The sequence below is a fragment of the Danio rerio genome, chromosome 13 (genome assembly GCF_049306965.1).
Source record: "Danio rerio strain Tuebingen ecotype United States chromosome 13, GRCz12tu, whole genome shotgun sequence".
In the NCBI taxonomy this organism is placed as follows: Eukaryota; Metazoa; Chordata; class Actinopteri; order Cypriniformes; family Danionidae; genus Danio; species Danio rerio.
In genome coordinates this window covers 6,992,501-7,012,500 of record NC_133188.1, presented here as the reverse complement: position 1 = coordinate 7,012,500, position 20,000 = coordinate 6,992,501, and the positions used below count along the sequence as shown (strand labels likewise).

The 20,000-nt window shown below is 31.6% G+C and overlaps 1 protein-coding gene across 1 annotated transcript in view; it reads right to left on the bottom strand.

Annotated features, from left to right (window-relative positions):
• Positions 1 to 20,000, bottom strand: part of LOC101885457 (CUB and sushi domain-containing protein 1) — a 219,117-nt gene that overhangs the window by 148,533 nt on the left and 50,584 nt on the right. The window contains exons 8-10 of the mRNA XM_073920566.1: positions 15,682 to 15,798; positions 10,261 to 10,374; positions 2,622 to 2,717 (exon numbers count right to left, since the gene is read on the bottom strand). Of these exons, the coding sequence (XP_073776667.1) occupies positions 2,622 to 2,717; positions 10,261 to 10,374; positions 15,682 to 15,798 (327 nt within the window). The remainder of the gene's footprint in view (positions 1 to 2,621; positions 2,718 to 10,260; positions 10,375 to 15,681; positions 15,799 to 20,000) is intronic.

Here is a 20,000-nt window from a genome sequence, read left to right as displayed (position 1 = left end):
TCCAGAGTTTCCTCTAGGATTTTTTTCTAACTGTGGTGGCAGACTCTGTTGAGCCTTTAACACAGATCCACTAACTACCTGTGGCATTATTTCAATAACAAATGTCGTGACTGCAGTATTACAAGTAGAGATCGCAGTTGTGTAATGCGAGTCTCTTTGCTTGCGCGCCGATTTTCTCTGTTCATGCACAAAACTTCTTGCACACCCTCAAATATACTCTGCTCAAGTGTAAATTTTATTGTGCACTCTCAAATAAACGCTGCTGAAGTGTGATTTAGTGCGTTTATGTAACAAGTATGTCTCCAACATGTATTAGATTTGTTAATGCTCCCTGAAGTAAAGTGAAACAGCAATAAACTCCAGCAAGATAAAGTCATTTGAAAGCATTATAAAGCATTATCTTTTATCTATAAAGTATAATTATGACAATTATGAATTATCCACAATAAAAACATTAAAAACTACTCTCTGGGCAAATATATTACACTTTCATTATGCTTGGTGGCTTTTTTGCCCAATTTGCTTCCATTATAATGATTGGATTGCAAAGCCAGCCATGATGTATGGAGTATATAATTCATGCATTCTTGATTTTTGCTAGTTTTCCCTTTTGGGAAGAGGTACAATTTAGAATTTTTACTGTTGATCGTGAGTTTCAGAGCAAAAAAAAGTAGTTTCTGACTACTATGTGGAGTGTGTATGTGTGTGTGTGTATGTGTGTGTGTATGTGTGTGTGAGAGAGAGAAAGAGAGAGACCTGTGTGCACATATCTTAATATGTCAGAGAAAATCTAAATAAGCATCTCAGCTCTCAGAACAACATAGTAAGTGTGTTTAAGCACATGCACAGTATTTAATCAGCTGTTTTACTCCAATAAACATTTTTGCACAGGCCTATCTAAAGGGTTAATGCCGCCAACAGATGACCAACTGTAAAAATGACCCATTTTGCTTCTTCCTGACATGAAAAACCACCAACAATTAAGAATGCATGATTATACGCTGTCATGTATTTGCAATCCAAAAAATGTCATTATAATGGAAGTCAATGGGGCAAAAACAGCCACCAACATAACCAAAGGGGTAGTCAATTTAAACAGTAAACATGGATTAGATAGATTATGAACTTAGCTAAGAAAAAAATACCACTGTCACTCATTGGTGAGCTTTAAACATGAATAGAGATCAATTTAAAGTAACGGTCATGAGAACAAGTCAATGAATAAGTCTAAGAACAGTTCTCCGAGAATAAACCTGTGAGGCAACTGTCAAGATGCGCACGAGAACGGCACAGAAATCACTCTCCCATTTGGCTTCACTCAAAGCTAAATGCATTACAAATTATATCAAATTCAAACCTTTTTCTCATTTGGCTCTATTGTGTATTGGTTATGACATAGTGATTGCGCAGTTAACTTCTCTGTGTGAAATGTAAAAAGCTATTTCCCACAGTAAGCGGGCTCGGGCATACTGATCAGCATGGCGCCTGTACACACTCCCGAGCTGTGATTTCACCCTATCCATGGAGACACTTTATGCATCACATAATCACACCAAAGGCTAACTGAACGCTTCAAATGTGAAACTTAACTCTTTCCTCACCTTTGACGAGATAACTTCTCAATTAAGAGACAAAGCTTCCCTGCCATTGAGTTTAAATAAAGAACCAAGCATGTTCTTTAAGCAACAAGAAAGCATTTTATTCTGTATTCATATTGTTTTCATGTTTTATCATCACTTATACAGTATAGTGTACATTACCCTTACCGGCCACTTTATTAGGTACTCCTGTCCAACTGCTCATTAACGCAAATTTCTAATCAGCCAATTAGATGGCAGCAACTTAATGCATTTAGGCATGTAGACATGGCCAAAACAATCTGCTGCAGTTTAAACCGAGCATCAGAATGGCGAAGAAAGGAGATTGAAGTGACTTTGAACGTGGCATGGTTGTTGGTGGCAGATAGGCTGGCCTGAGTATTTCAGAAACTGCTGATCTACTAGGATTTCACGCACAACCATCTCTAGGGTTTATGGAAAATGTATGTATGTAACACGTGTGTGTGTGTGTGTGTGTGTGTATTGTATACTATATGTCTTGAAATTGCACTACTGCAAATGCATTTTTTTCTGCTTTTTTTGTCACAAATGTTTTATTAAACCTATCTGCAATCAGGTGGTAATACAACATGAAAACAATACAACTATTAAAAAAACACATATATATATGTGTGTGTGTGTGTGTGTGTGTGTGTGTGTGTAAGTATATGTGACTCTGAAGTAATGAAGCTGAAAATTCATCTTTAAAATCATTGAAATAAATGACTAAATTAAATTTAATTTAGTCTATTTTTGAACATTTTATATTGCAATAACAATATATATTTTATAGTGCAATAACATTTCACAATTTTAAAGTTCTTACTCTATTTTATTTTTTTTTTAATGAAGCCTTGGTGAGCAGGATAAGCTTACTTTAAAACATTTAAAAATCCTACTGACCCCACACTTTTGACTGGTAGTGTATACATATTAAAAAATGCTGCTGGGAAATAAGTTAAAGACAAAGACTTGGCTGTGCTTGGTGACCTGTTATAGACTGAAAGATGCGTGTGCGCTTACCTTGGTAAACAAAATGGAAACCTTTGGCAGACAGGCCACTTTTTGCACTGAATCGCAGCATGATTTGGTGGGAGGTGGCCAAGGGCAAGGTTTCTCCTACAAAAACACAATATAGCAGACATTACATTTTTTTCAGAGTTGCTTGTGGAGGCAAATGTTCAGCAACAAACAGTCCACAGTAGAGTATATGACAGATGGCTTAATAATGCAGATCAACCTCTAAGGCAAGAGTGGTGAGAGAGAGCAGGTCAGAAACAATAAGCCTAAAACAGAGGTTCACAGAGGAAATGGATAATTCAAAATTACAATTAAAATGAACTAAACTGGCTGTAGTGTATGAGTGTGTGCATGTATGGGTGTTTCCCAGCATGGTAGGGTGTGGCTGGAAGGGCATCCACTGTGTAAAACTTATAGAGTAGATTCTGCTGTGACATCCTCTGTTAAATCAGGGACTTAAAATTAAAATTAAAGTTCAAATTAAAATGAATTATTTACAACAAAATAAAAAAATAAAAAAATAATAAATTAATTCAATTAAAACTAAAGTAAAGTAAATTAAATATCCAAACAAAAGACTGATTTACCATTAGGCTAAACTCTGAGAACTCTGAAAAATTTAATTGCTAAACTCTTCGAACTGTAGAAAACTAAAATAAAATAAAATTCAACTATTATTCAATTAAATAAAAATGAATGTAAAAATAATCAAAAGTAAAAAGTAGAATAAATTTAAGTTTAAATAAAATTAAAATTAAATTAAATTAAATTAAATTAAATTAAATTAAAATAAATTAAATTAAATCTCCATACAAAAGGTTGACTTAAATGAAAACTAAACTAAATTATAACTAAAATTAAATTAAAAATAAAATGTAATTTAATTACATTTCCATATTAATTTTATAAATAAAATAAAATAAAGTAAATTAAATTAAACTAAAATTCAAATAAATGAAAAAAAGAAAAATTAATCAAAACTAGAAGTATATAAAAATTTATTTAAATTTAATTAAATTAAATTTTCATACAAAAAGCTGACTTACCATTAGGCAAAACTCTGAATAAAATAAAATAAAATAAAATAAAATAAAATAAAATAAAATAAAATAAAATAAAATAAAATAAAATAAAATAAAATAAAATAAAATAAAATTAAAATAATAAAATTTAATTTAATTACATTTCAATGCTAATTTTATAAATAAAATAAGATAATGTAAATTAAATTAAAATAAATGAGAATAAATGAAAAAGTAATCAAAACTAAAAATATATAATTTTTTTTAAAATTTAATTAAATAAAATCTACATACAAAAGGCTGACTTACTATTGAGTTAAACTATGAAAACACTGAATAAAATAAAATAAAAAATAATCAAAGCTAAAAAATAAAATAAATATTAATAATAAAAAATATATATAAAACTTCCATGCTAAAGGCTTGCTTACCATTAAACTAAACTATGAAAACTCTAAAAATTACTAAAATTAAATTAAATAAAAAATAAAAAATAAATAAAAATATTATATAAACTAAAATAAATCAAATTAAATTTTATTCAGTTAAATCTCACTGAGCGAACCTCTAAAACATTGTAAAATACTAAAATAAAAAATAAAATAAAATAAAATAAATAACAATCAAACAAAAAAATAAAATAAAAATTTGTAAGATTTTATGAAATTAAATCTCTATACAAAAGGCTGACTTACCATTAAGCGAAGCTCTGAGAACTTTGAAAAAAATTTAATTAAACTTAAAATTAAACTTTAAAATATATTAAATTAAATTAAATTAAATTAAATTAAATTAAATTAAATTAAATTAAATTAAATTAAATTAAATTAAATTAAATTTAATTTAATTTAATTTAATTTAATTTAATTTAATTTAATTTAAACAGTCTGACTTACCATTGAGCTAAACGTTGAGCATTCACATCTAAATCTGAAATGTAATTTCACAAAGTTGCATCCACAGGAAAAAAAGAATGCTGATAGATGGCTACAAAAACATTACAGTTAGGCTTGCAGGGTTAAACACTCTAACTATGAATTGAGCGGGCTGTCAAGATTTCCGGCCCACTGCTCACAAAGCTGAGATAGAAATTATATGAATTTACAGCGCTTCCCATGAGAATGTAGTGTTGCACAGCAGACCATGAAGATATACAGCATAAAAATGCCATACAAACGGTTTGTATCCAATGGTTGCCATCAATCCTGAGGAGACTCCGGAATTAGCTGCAATTTTCTTTTTCTTGGCATGCTATCACTTTCACTTAATAATACTGGCAATAATTCAGGAGCAAGCTACAAGGATAACATTTTTATTTAGAAGGAATTTAAAAAGCATAAAAACACAGGGTGAAAGTTACAACATGGATCCAAGATTAAGATTAAATCTTGATATAAATACAGTGGATCGAAAATGTATGTGAACTACTAAACTGCATATAAAAAATGTCATCATAGAAAAATAAATATATATGATAAAAATAGCAATTAAAATATTTTTAAAAAATTACAGCCTTCTGGTTGCCAGGTGTTAATAAAAAAATCAAGAAAAAGAAAATCTTAATTTACTGATTACCATTTATTTGATTTCCAAATGTCATTTTCATGACTGAGAAGTCAGCCATTGGATTATTTTTTTAAACGAAACTTAGTTTAAATATATATATATATATATATATATATATATATATATATATATATATATATATATATATATATATATATATATATATATATATATATATATTTTAAACTAAGTTACGTAAAAAAAAAAATAAATAAAAAAAAAAAAAATAAAAATATATATATATATATATATATATATATATATATATATATATATATATATATATATATATATATATATATATATATATTCCACTTCAAAAAACTTTATTATTTTAGGTTTTACAATTGTATTTAACTAAAGTTAATCAAACTGTTCATTTTTTACATTAAAAACTTTATTTATTTGTTTATTTTTTCTCCAAAAGAGACTCACAAAGGATCGTTTTTATTCATAACAGTTCATCATAGTTTGAATTAAAGGTGCAGTATCTAAGATTGCAACCCAATGGTTGAACTACGAATTGCACCCCAGGTTCAAAACACAGGCAAGAGCAGGTTGCTAAATAGACGACATCAAAAGGAGTGTATCGAGTCTAAAGGCTGATTTAAGTTGTGTTCTAAATAAAAAAAAAAAAAAGCAATAGCACATGATAGAAGGAATATTTTCAATATTAAAAGGATTTTTTGTCCTAATCAACATGTGAATTCTCTATTTTAGAAACGGCTTAGGATGCGTGAAACATCCCGTATGTGTTTTTGATATCGAGGATGCACCGATGCAGACTTGAGCACCAATCTCGCTCTAGAAGTCCCAGAAGTCATTGCGACAGGAGCTGGGAAGCGCAGCATTTTATATAGATCTATTATTAAAGTTCAGAGACATCATTATTTACCTCATGACTTTCCCTAAATGAAACGGTGAACATAAACATGACCATGAACATCTTAATAAAGGAATAAAAACATGAAGGGTGTTTATTTGCTGAAATTCGTATTAAATTCAGTTATATTTATATTGTGCAACATATATTTATAATGTTTTTATGTATAGTATATATTTTGAAAAGTGGAAAAACTAAATCATTGTATGAATATTGTAATGTTTGAATAATTTTTCATTAAAAACATGTGAAGGTCATGTGACCATTAGGAAGAACGCAGCAACTCATTTCTTACAGGACGCATTTCTGTTCTCTGCGTTCTTGGAATTGAGGAACAGTCTTCATTTGATTTCAGCGATGTTTCTTTTGACTTTACTTGATTCATTTGAATAAACCCAAAATTTAAGATAGACAATTGACTTTTACCTAATATTCACCCAAACAACCCTAAATAAGTTAAGTCAATTGTCTATGATATTCACAGATTAAATGTACTTGATATAAGATTAGTATTATTGGTCCCACTTTATATTAAATGGCCTTAACTAATATGTACTTACACAGGAATTAATAGTTTGTTACAATGCACTTATTGTGTAAATACATGTATTTACTGTGTACTTATGCTTGATTAAATACATGTATGTAATTACATCTGTAATTAACTTTTGTAATTACATTTGTAAATACACTGTTGACCATCCCTTACACCTTAACCCACCCTTAAACCTACCCATGCCACCAAACCTGTCCATAACCCAACTTCTAACCCAACTCAAAAGCACCACAAGTGTTCTCAAATACATTATAAACACAGTAAGTACATTGTATTTATTTTTTGATGTAAGTGCATAGTAGTTAAGGACACTTAATATAAAGTGGGACCGCATCATTTACTCATGCATATTTAAAAACTATGAGGATATTATCAAGTAAACCTTTTTTGTGTTTATGTATTGTGTTTTCGGTTTAGTTAATCAGCCTCTTCATATTTAAGTTCAAGCGTTCCTTTTACTGCATTATTTTGCATCATTAAAGCTTACTTGGATGTTTGTATGTTTTTCTCACGTCCCCTGTGGATTAGCTTGTGTTAAAAACAGCATTCATACTGTAACAGTCTTTTTTTAGGTGCAGCTTTTGTTAAACGTCTAATAATGTCTGTTATCTTCTCAGTTTTTAAAGTTTTTATTAAATATTTTCATTAGTTAAACCTAAAGACATCTAATCAATGCAATACACTTGCCATTTTAGGTATGCAAGGCTGAATTTATCTTAAATTTTCATTTTCTCCATTTTTATTTTACATATTTAATAGAGCATTTCATCAGACTGCAGAGCTGGAAGAAGAAGAAGAAAAAAAAGAGCAAGCATATTTTATATATGACCCAAAGCAAAAGCCTTGTCCTAAATTTCAAAACCGCTTTTGTGAAGTTATTTAGGGTGACTTTTTATTGACTTATTTTAGCCCAATGCTAAAATAGGGTTAGGGTTAGGGTTAGGGTTAGGGTTAGGGTTAGCCCAAGGGTTATTTTAGCCCAATGCTAAAATAAGTACATGTTCACTGTCATACATGCATACACACATACATACATACATACATACATACATACATACATACATACATACATACATACATACATACATACATACATACATACATACATACATACATAAACAATGGATGTGACATCTGCAATATCAGCACTATAACTGCAATATAACTCAAAACATAAAATCATATAGAAAGTATAGGTTAACATTTTATTTAAACATCTGTTTATATTTTCCAGAACAACTGACTACAGAGTTAAAGGACCAGAAAAATATCAATCTGTAAACATGTTTTGTACTTTGAATGAGGAAAATAAACATACATTATGGATGTGACAAAAAGTATGGGAGTTTGCAGTATACAACATACTTTGTAGAAATTATTTAAATTAAACTGCACAACCCAAAAAAAAAAAAACAATGATAATTAAAAGGATAAAAGATCGCTCTTTATAGAACAAAAACTGATAGATTTTATTTGATTTGACATTTTTGCATTGAGGACGAATCTTCATTATGGATGTGGCATCTTTCCGTTATGGATTTGATGGTTGTGAAATTGCACTTGTGTGACTTTGGTAAATCAAATATAATAGTTTAAAAACATTGACAGAGACACTTCTGAGTATTTCTAAAGTAGTGTAAAATACTTGCTTAGACCAAAAATGGTTTCTGTATTTTGGTGAAAACTTAATTTGCATGGCAAGCCTGACATTTGCATGGAATTGCTCACATGCATACATAAATATTGGATCACAAAACCAAGTCTTAAGTTGCACAGGTATATTTTTGGCAATAGCCAAAACTACATAGAAAGGATCCGATTTTAGATTTTTATGTCAAAAATCCCTAGATTAGACTAAATTTTGTAAAGATCATGTTCCACAGAGATAGTTTATACATTTCCTACTCTAAATATATCAAGACTTACATTTTGATTAGTAAAATGCATAGATAAAACTTAATTTTAATGATTTTATTTGGTTTATATATATATATATATATATATATATATATATATATATATATATATATATATATATATATATATATATATATATATATATATATATATATACACATACACAAACAGTTGAAGTCAGAAGTCAGTTTCTTCTTTCTTCAGAGTTTTTTCATTATAAATTTTAAACTACATCTGAACAAATCATAGAACAGGTAAGTGACATTCTTAGTCAATCTCTCTCTTCTGTATTTTGTAGTGCTGTATTTTTACCATAGTAATTTGGTAGCATTTGCTTTGCTTTGGATTTTTCGTGGCTAATGATTGTGATATGCTGATTGGAACAGAAAAACATTGGGAAATCTCTGTAGAGAATATTTCTGTAGACTGATGGAAATTAATGACGTTCAGTCTTATAATCTTAAAATGTGAGCAAAATCACCTGTTTTGTCATCACTTTAGAAATTACGCTAGAGAATCATTCAAATACCAGCTCTAAAGTGACTTTTGTGAAGTAGCTGACGTCAGCTGCAGATGTGAAGGAATGGCAGAAGAAAGTAGTTCCTCACAAAAAATGATTTTGAAACTCTCCATGTTTCATTTTCTTTATTATATACACAATTATGCTGTCAAACTGTTGTATAAATGCAATATCACTCTCGTAGCAGTGTAATATGGCTGTATATTTTCACTGCTGGTACACTTACACACCCCTCCCACCAGTGCCAATACTGCTACTCATGTGATATTGCTTTATATATATATATATATATATATATATATATATATATATATATATATATATATATATATATATATATACATATATATATATATATATATATATATATATATATATATATATATATATATATATATATATATATATATTTATGTATATATTTATGTATATATATATATATATATATATATATATATATATATATATATATATATATATATATATATATATAAATATATATATATATATGTATGTATATATATATATATATATATATATATATATATATATATATATATATATATATATATATATATATATATATATATATATATATATATATATATATATATATTAACAGTGCGTTATGGTTATATATCAGCCACAGGTCGAGTACTTTAGTTCCCCAGCAGTGCTAATAAAATGCTAAGTGTCAATGCAATGTATTTTCATTTTGCATTACATCTAATGTGATGTGACAAAATAAAGGAAAATGAACTCAAGTGAATTTGCTCAACCTCAAAGGTAACACCCAGATCCCAGATTTTCAAATAGTGTCTAAACAACAATAGAAAGCATCTTCATTATAATTTTTCAGGTGATGTATAAATCTCAATTTTAAAAATACATTGACACGTATGACTGGTTTAGCGACCCACAAATAGTAAGTAATTAATTACAAATACAAAACTATTAGCAAGTGTACCGAAATCACACTTCCTCTGTATTTTCCCTTTCACAAAGGGGCCATTTAACTACACTTGAGAGCTCATTGGCTACTTAATTGTCTGCTCAAATGTTTGTTTCACTGATTTAAAAAGCCATGCATGTCTGTTTGCTTCTTTTTAAGGAGTTTTGTGCATTCCAAAACAAATTCAAAGCCACAAAACTGGGGTGAATGTAAAGCTATTACTTACCGGAATGAGATCCAGCCAGGGAGCTTAGCAGCCTAGAATTCTGATTGGGCCCATCAAATAGCTCAACAGAGTCATTCATGGCTGTCTGGAAATAGGCAAATTGCCCAAACACCACTGAGGAAACAAAATGAAACACTTAGTGTGTTACTATCACCACTGCTGAGAGGAGACGCTAACAAAGTGCAATTAGTGGAGTCTAAAAGTAGACAAAAAATGTCCTATAGACTCTTCTGCTTCAGAGTGCTGTTTCTATACATGACCATATGCAACCGGAAGCTGGTAAAACACATTCACACACTCTAGAAAGAGCAGTACATATGGTTAAACTCATTATAATGGAATATTTTTTATATATATTTTTTTGCATATACAGTTAAAGTCAGAATTATTAGCCCCCTTCGATTTTTTTCCTTCTTTTTTAAATATTTCCCAAATGATGTTTAACAGAGCAAGGACATTTTCACGGTATGTCTGATAATTTTTTTTCTTCTGGAGAAAGTCTTATTTGTTTTATTTCGGCTAGAATATAAGCAGTTTTGCATTTTTTAAACACCATTTTAGGGACAAAATTATTAGCCCCTTTAAGCTATATTTTTTCTCAATAATTCACAGAACACACCACTGTTAAACAATAAATTGCCTAATTGCCCTAACCTGCCTAGTTAACTTAATTAACCTTGTTAAGCCTTTAAATGTCATTTTAAGCTGTATAGAACTGTCTTGAAAATCGTCTACTCAAATATTATCTACAGTCATCATGGTAAAGATAAAATAAATCAGTTACGAGAAATGTGTTATTAAAATTGTTATGTTTAGAAATGTGTTGAAAAAAATTGTCTCTCTGTTAAAAATAAATTGGGGAAAAAATAAACAAGTGGTCTAATAATTTAGGGGGGCTAATAATTCTGACTTCAACTGTATATGATTATTGATGCATACATTTGATTTTTTCCCAATTTATGTAACAAAAGAAGACTCACTTATATATAATATATAACATAATAGTTTTAATAACTCATTTCTAATAATTGATTTCTTTTATTTTTGCCATATTGACAGTACATACAATTTTACTAAATATTTTTCAAGACACTATTTTTCAGCTTAAAGTGACATTTAAAGGCTTAACTAGGTTAATTAGGTTAATTAAGCAAGTCGTTGTATAATCAAGATCGATGTTTTTTTTTTAAGAAATAAGATCTTAAACACGGCGATTTTGTATGGGATGACAATTAATCGGAAACCCTTGGGCTAACTAAAATTAAAAGTCTGTCTGCATTTACCCCATTCAGGTTGTTAACATAGTATTAACTAGCACTACTTGTTTAATAAACTACTTATTAGCTGTTTAATAAAGGTTCAAAATACCCTTTTTAAATATTTTAACAGATTTGTGTGTGTTGAGCATCATTTAAGACAACATTAGCACCTGTCAGCTTTAATTGTGGGGAAAACGGGATAGTTTTGAGCTTTTGTCAGCTAATTTCATCTTCTGGGTTTAAAATAATTTTGGGGGCGGGATCAAAATCTGTGATGTAGTGCAAATCTGCTAGTGGAGTGATGACGCATCTGTTTCTCATAATTATTCATAGCTGAGATTTTTTTATCCCATGAGAAGACCCTGCTTCTTAATTATTCACAAGAGCATGTGCTTTCCGAAAGCAAAGCAGACCTGCCCAGCTGTGAGACCCAATGACTGGGTGAGACTGGGTGAGAGAGTGCATGGCAAGCAGTATTTAGCCATTCATAAAGGGTTGTATGTGTTTGTTTTCATGATTCACTGGGTTTGTTGCATCTTTTTCCTCACGGTGCTGTCAGGGCCGATACGGCAAAGCTGTTGGTTTGCAGAAAGCATTTTTGTTGGGAGAGCTGAATGAGAATTGGAGAATGGCGGACTTTAATCTGTTGAGTTTGATACCATTCAGACACATAGCCTATATCTGTGCTGTTGTGTTCGCTTATTTTTAAAATACTCCAGATTCCCAGCACACCTTATGGTTGGAATAGATAGGGAAAGAGACCTGCTGCACTGCTATCCACAGTGTCTGCATTCAGACCCAGAGATTGAGGAGAATAGAAGTCCACCTCATGTATAGTGTTTATATTTATAATTATAAAACAAATTGTGGTTTTGTGTATATGAAACTATGAATAACATATTTAGCAAGGCATTAAATTATTGTTTATTTCTTTGCATTTTAACTTAGTAATATATAAAATCATGGGTCTCCTCATGGTTTGTGTCTCATTTTGTGAACCAACTGACAACAGTTGTTCACTCCCCTCGTTTTCCCCCGCTCTGCTGGTCACACCAACTCCTCCCTCTGCTCACAGCACTCCATACCATCATGAAGCCTTTTTTTGAAAAAAATTCTAGGGTAGATTTGACCGAAAGAGGGGGGTTTCATGACCTTTAGATGGTTATTAAGGTAGAAGTTGGGTTTAGGTTTTGGGTACACTGTTGATGATGTTTATAAATCACACATGCGCAACAGCATATGCACACGTCTTAGTTCCAGGCAGTCAGCGGGTGTTTTGAGCACAAAACCACAGAGCAGGGCAGGTCGGACACTTTATCACGGATGTACGTCTCACTATAGTTTTTAAACGTGATATTTAATTAATCTTGTCTCTATCTAACGAATCTTCAGTCTTTTGAATCCACCAGGCAACATGTCACAGGATCAGTACACTGCTTCAATCTTTCGCTTTCACGCTTGTACTTAGTAATTTTAGTGAAAACCTCAGATACTGTTCGTTGGGCACCTTTTTTATCAACCAATTTTGTCAACGCCATTATAACTACACAGATCACTCTGCCTATTCATGCCAGAGTCCTGCGGAAAAAGTGATTACCAGGTGGTCATTTGTGAGTAACTTATCTTTATTTATTTATGATTTGGTTATGGATAAAACAAAGACCATGCTGGTCTGGTAGCTGAAAAGGTAGGCTACGAATATTGAATTCATTATGAATTAATTAATTATTCATAATTAAGTAATTTACAGCTGTTTATAATGATGATCCCATCGTCTATTGCGATGTTTCACATTAGACATCGTACGATGCCAAATTGGTCAACATCGCCCAACCCTAATATGAACTGTATTTTACCGTAGGACAGTTATGCAGAATGTTATTGTATTTCATAGCTGCATTGTAAAAATTACAGTATATTTTACAGTGAATATATACATATATTTCTGTAATTACATTTACAGCTATATATATGGTGCTGTGAATGCAAAAACAGTATTTTTTGCTGTAATTTCATTAACAGTAAGTTACAGCCAAACTGCTGCCAGTACGTTACTGTAGATTCTACAGGAAAATCTTAACAATGTAGAATTAGGGATGCAGAATGAGATCAAACTTTACAACTATTAAAGAACAGTTCATACATTAATAATAGGCAGGTATTAAGTCAGTAATCATTAGCATGAATTGTGACCTAAACTAAAGTGTTACCATATCACCTTGTGAAATTATATTCATATTGCAATTTATATACAGTTGAAGTCATAAATATTTGCCCCCATTTGAACATTTTTTTGTTTTTAAAATATTTCCCAAATGATGTTGAACAGAGCAAGGAAATTTTCAAATTATGTCTGATAATATGTTTTCTTCTGAAGGAAGTCTTATTTGTTTTATTATAGAATAAAAGCAGTTTTTAATTTTTAAAAAACAATTTAAGGTAAAATTTATCAGCCCCTTTAAGCTATATATTTTTTCGACTGTCTACAGAACAAACCATCATTATACAATAACTTGCCTAATTACCATAACCTGCCTAGTTAACCTAATTAACCAAGTTAAGCATTTAAATGTCACTTTAAGTGTCTTGAAAAATATCTAGTCAAATATTATGTACTGTCATCATGGCAAAGATAAAATAAATCAGTTATTAGAGATGAGTTATTAAAACTATTATGTTTAGAAATGTGTTCAAGAAATCTTCTCTCTGTTAAACAGAAATTGGGGAAAAAATAAACAGGGGGGCGAATAATTCTGACTTCAACTGTATATATAATGCAATATAATTTTTTTTTCCAATATCATGCAGCCCGTCTTAAAATCATCTCTGTAATATATGCAATATGCGCAGGCTAGGTCATGCCGGGCGTCCAATCCTTCTGACCCGATACCTCTGATGAAGCTATGATTAAATGTGTTGGCTTGCCAGAAAGGACACATGGTTCACGTGTTAGGAGATGAGAGAGCAGGGAAATCACAGAGGCTTGCTGGGCATGTCAGGTGCTGGTGTGAAATCCAGCCATGCAGAGAGGGGTGCAGAGGGGTCATGCGGACCACTGCGATGACTCTATTATCTTCCCTCTAATGAGATGCCGGCTCTTGCTTCATACTCAAACAGTATATAGAGAACATGTAGGGTCGCTGCAAGTGTCTGTGAAAATATCAGGTTGACTGGATATCCGTTGACTCACATATACTTGCACAAACTTCAAATGTTAGAGCTGTACTTTTATTTGTAATTGCTAAATGTGTGCGGCAGTGGTTTTGCAATGGATTTAGGAAAGTCTAGTTTTGTTAAGGCATGAACAATTAATTTGAGATTAAGATCCAAACTTTCTTTCTTTCCTTCCTTACTTACTTACTTTCTTACTTACTTACTAACTTACTTACTTACTTTTTCTTTCTTTCTTTACTTACATTCTTTCTTAAAAATATCTGAAATAATATGGTGAATTCCCTTACTCTGCTAAAAAGGGCTTAGGAAACATTTGAAGGAGTATTAACATTTCACAACTTTATGCAATGGAACAGTTTATTTCTATAACCTAAAATTTACAGTCCATGAACTGAATGAGAAATATTTCAATGCAAAATTTTGCCTGTCAACGTGAACATGTTATTATATAAATTGGTATTATAAGAACAATTAATGAAGTGTTTATTAATTTTATCAACAAAACAGAATGTCAAGCAGAGAATTTCAAAAGCAAATTCACTAAAAAATTTCTTAACTTTTTGCATGCTTTTTAATAAGTCCTACACCTTTATTTATTTATTTATTTATTTATTTATTTATTTATTTATTTATTTATTTATTTATTTATTTGTTTTATTTTTTTGTTTGTTTGTTTGTTTGTTTATTCATTCATTCATCCATTTATTTATTTATTTATTTATTTATTTATTTATTTATTTATTTATTTATTTATTTATTTATTTATTTATTTATTTATTTATTTATTTATTTATTTGTTTGTTTGTTTGTTTATTTTGTATATTTACAAATTTGTATTATTTATTTGTATTATTTTTATTTTATTTGTAATTTGTTTTATAATAATAATAATAATAATAATAATAATAATAATAATAATAATAATAATAATGTTATTTATGTATTTTTTTATGAAACTAGATTTTTCTAAATAAAAGTGTTAACTTACCAAACTCTCCAGATACTGTGATGTAATAGGAACAGGTCTGGCTGGTTGTGTAGTTTAGAGGGTAATTTGGAGATAACACCACCCCCTCTGATCCAGTGTATTGCCCACCACAAGGTGCTGAAAAGACAAACAATCATACAGGTTTTAATTTTATTCTTGTACAGTCTATATGACACAAGGTAATGGAATTATATTTAGTATTTTACTGTGTAACAGCCAGTCACACTGAGGGATCTCTACCAAAAATTATAAAGAGAGAGAGAGAACGGGAAAAAACAAGCAAAATAAGTATTCCGAAAACACTTTCTAAAATACTTTGTACATTTTGGAGTCTCATATTGTGTTACATTCCAATCACTTGTTAAGGTTAAAGTCTATATTAGGTCATCATAATTTAAATGCAAATTGAACAAGACACATTTAAAAAGCATCACTAATGAATAAATGACTAAGTGCAAATATTATATATGGGGCATAGTATAAGGCAGTGGTTCTCAAAGTGGGGGTCGGGACCACCCGAAGGGTCACAGGACAATAAGGGGGGTCGCCTGGTGATTTCCAAAAATCAATTTATTTTTATTAAACCGTGATAAGTACCATATTTTATCCATAACCTACTGAAAAGAAAAAAAAAAGTTGTTTATAGTTACTATATACTACTGTAAATAGTTACTATAGAAGCTTCTGGCTACTAGTTCTATTTTATTGCGACCCCTTGGATAATTACATTATATTAAAGACAGCAATAGCGTCAGATGCAGCCGTTAAATTTTTAACACCAGGTTAAACTTTCTGGCACAATTACAGCACTAACATACATTAAAAAAATGAAGTAAATAAACTTATAAAAGAATATAAGGGATATTCAAGTTTAATTGTATAGCACTTTTTTTACAATAAATGTAGGATACTAGGATATAATAGGATAACAGCATAAAAGGATAATCCTAATTGTAGGAAATTAGGAAATTTAATATCATGATTATCATTCCAAAGCAGCTTCACAAAAGATGCACATCATTACATTACTGTCAAAACATGTAAAGGATTGCATGTACATATAGTTATACAGTATATAGTGTCCTATTTACCCATCAGCAAGTGCAAATTACCTTATTACCACCAGTTTGTACCAAATAAACAAATATTGCTAATCAAATTGGTCACATTTTACAATAAAAATTCATTAGTTCATATTTTTTTATGTGTTTATGTACTAACATGACTTAAAATGACTTTCATTCATTACAATCCACAAAGATTAAAAACAACTGTATTTGCTCATTACTGTATTGATCGTTGTTTGTTTATGTTAGTAAATGCATTAAGTAACATTAACTATGAACCACATTTATTACAAAATACAGGGGATTGTGCATGATGAATAACACAACTGAAACTACGTTAAGCACAGCTAGATGTAGATGATAACACATTTACGATACATATAATATACATACAGCAGGCGTGACCAACCTTGTTCCTGAAGATTCAACCTTCCTGCAGATTTCAGTTGCAACCCATATCAAACACACCTGCCTGTAATTATCAAGTGCTGTTCAGGTCCTAATTTAATTGGTTCAGGTGTGTTTGATCAGGGTTGGAGCTGAACTTTGCAGGAAGGTCAATCTCCAGGAACAGGGTTGAGCACCCCTGACATAAAGGGTTCAGTTTAGAGGTGGGTTTGATGGGATTAACCCCCTAATTAATGCTTGATCAAAACAAAGATTTATAGAGGATCATCCCTTTAATAGTGAGGAATAGTTTTTTCTAATCTATATCTTAATTAATGATATAAACAATTAATAACAATAATAGATCATATAAATATACATTTCATTACCCCTATCGGCGGTTCATACCATTGTGAATGCCTGATCATGCCAATCAGTGACTCATTCGGCTTAGTCCCTTAATTAATCTGGGGTCGCCACAGCGGAATGAACCGCCAACTTATCTAGCATATGTTTTACGCAGCGGATGCCTTACCAGCAGCAACCCATCTGTGGGAAACATCCATACACATTCATTCACACTCATTCACTAAGGATATTTTAGCCTACCCAATTCACCTGTACCACATGTCTTTGGACTGTGGGGGAAATCGGAGCACCCAGAGGAAACCTACGCGAACGCAGGGAGAACATACAAACTCCACACAGAAACGCCAACTGACCTGAGGCTCGAACCAGCGACCTTCTTGCTTTGAGGCTGATTAGAAATTTAACGAGTAGTTGGACAGGTGTACCTAATAAACAGACCGGTGAGTGTATACTATACATACATACATACATATACAGGGCAGACTGGCCATAGGGAGCACCGTGACATTTCCCGGTGGCCTGACGATCAATCGTGAATCTGGCCTGGCCAACCTCACTGGCAAGCAAATTAAAGTTCAGCACATGTTCCCAGTTAAATGTGTAGTAACTGCCTGAACAAAGCACTGCTTGAATAACAGACGAGTACAGAAATTGCCAGAGAGATATAGAACTGATATACTCCACTTTAAAAAGTGTATTTACAATAAATAATCATTAATTTACCATTAATCATGACTCCCATCAAAGAAAAAACTAGCTTTTGCTAAAAACAACTCAAAAGTAACCACAATTCCACCACAGTGAGCCTATGTGTTGTGTAAACTCATGCAAGCTAACGACCCCAGCCCATTGCATCCTGCAGCAAGTGGTTCACTTAACACCCAGACGTTTATTGGAGCAAGAATGTCAATAACAAGATATTGGAAAATGCACATACCTTTATACAAGCTGGGTTAATTTGCTCGGGCCTGACATTGATTGCACCAAGCAACTTTATTGTAGCGCTGCTAGAACGGCCTACAATTAAAACATCATGCAAAACCGTGCGGAAAGGCTGTTGGAATAGCTATAGCCTCTGACAGGTATTTTAGTGAAACTGATTGGTAATTCAGGTCTAAGCGCGGGGAGGGAGGATTGAGGAGGAGCAGCCAATGAAGACTATAAATCATCTGTGTCTCGGTGCATTGGTGTGTGTTATCTCTTTATCATCATCGTAATGGTTAGAGGCTATAAGCGCTTAGGTGTTTGACTGTGCATGACAGGAGAAACAAGTAAAAATCAACTCAAAGGTCACAGAGAGGATTAGAGAGAGTGTACAAAATTTGAGGTCAGCGTCAATTGATCAGAATCGGTGCTTTTGTCAAACTTGGTCCTATGACCTTGTAATCTCTGGACAACCAAAGATAAGCAGTGTTAAACATTGAAATCTTCAAAGTAAAAATCAGCACATATGTTGACATTTAGAGATAACTGCCTGTTTGGCTGCTAATAAAGGTACAACTGTGTTGGAATGGGCTACAATACACACACATAATAATTCATTGGATTTCCTCATTTTTTTTAAGGTAAGTGGTTCAAAACTATTTATATGGGCTGAATTTAAACAAACAAATTAAAAATAATACTAAATAATACTACATTTTAATTGTTTCATAAGGTTTCTTTTGTCACAATCACCAGCGATCTAACGACCATAGATCGCTGGAAAACATCCATACTCACACGAACTACAATCCTGCCTCATATTGGACTACAATAAAGTCATGCAGCACACACACACAACCGGTTCCTGATCCTGACTGATTGCACTCTCACAGCTGATGCTGCTTAATGACTAATTACACACACATAGGCTGCGTCCGAAACGGCATACTTCCATACTATATTCATTCATTCATTCATTCATTCATTCATTCATTTTCTTGTCGGCTTAGGCTTTTCTTGTCGAATGAATCGCCAACTTATCCAGCATGTTTTTATGCAGAGGATGCCCTTCCAGCCACAACCCATCTCTGGGAAACATCCACACACACACACACACACACACACACACACACACACACACACACACACACACACACACACACACACACACACACATACATACATACACATACACTATGTACAATTTACTCTACCCAATTCACCTGTACCGCATGTCTTTGGACTGTGGGGGAAACCAGAGCACCCGGAGGAAACCCACAGCGACAGCACTACCTACTGCGCCACTGTGTCGCCTCCATACTATATAGTACGCTAAAATCAGTTCCTGTTACATATTGAGTAACATTATTTCAACAATGTTAGTGTGTATTGTTCCTGTTTGTGTTGTATCCTCTATTATTTTTCTCTTTCTCTCTCTCTACATGAGCGGAGATCAGGTGCAGCTGTGAGAGGGGCGGCGCCAGTTATAAAAGCACGCTATTGGCGCTGTTCATCGAGTTCGAGTTCATATGAAAGGCAAAAGCCTCTTAATTACACTTATTTTACCAAAAT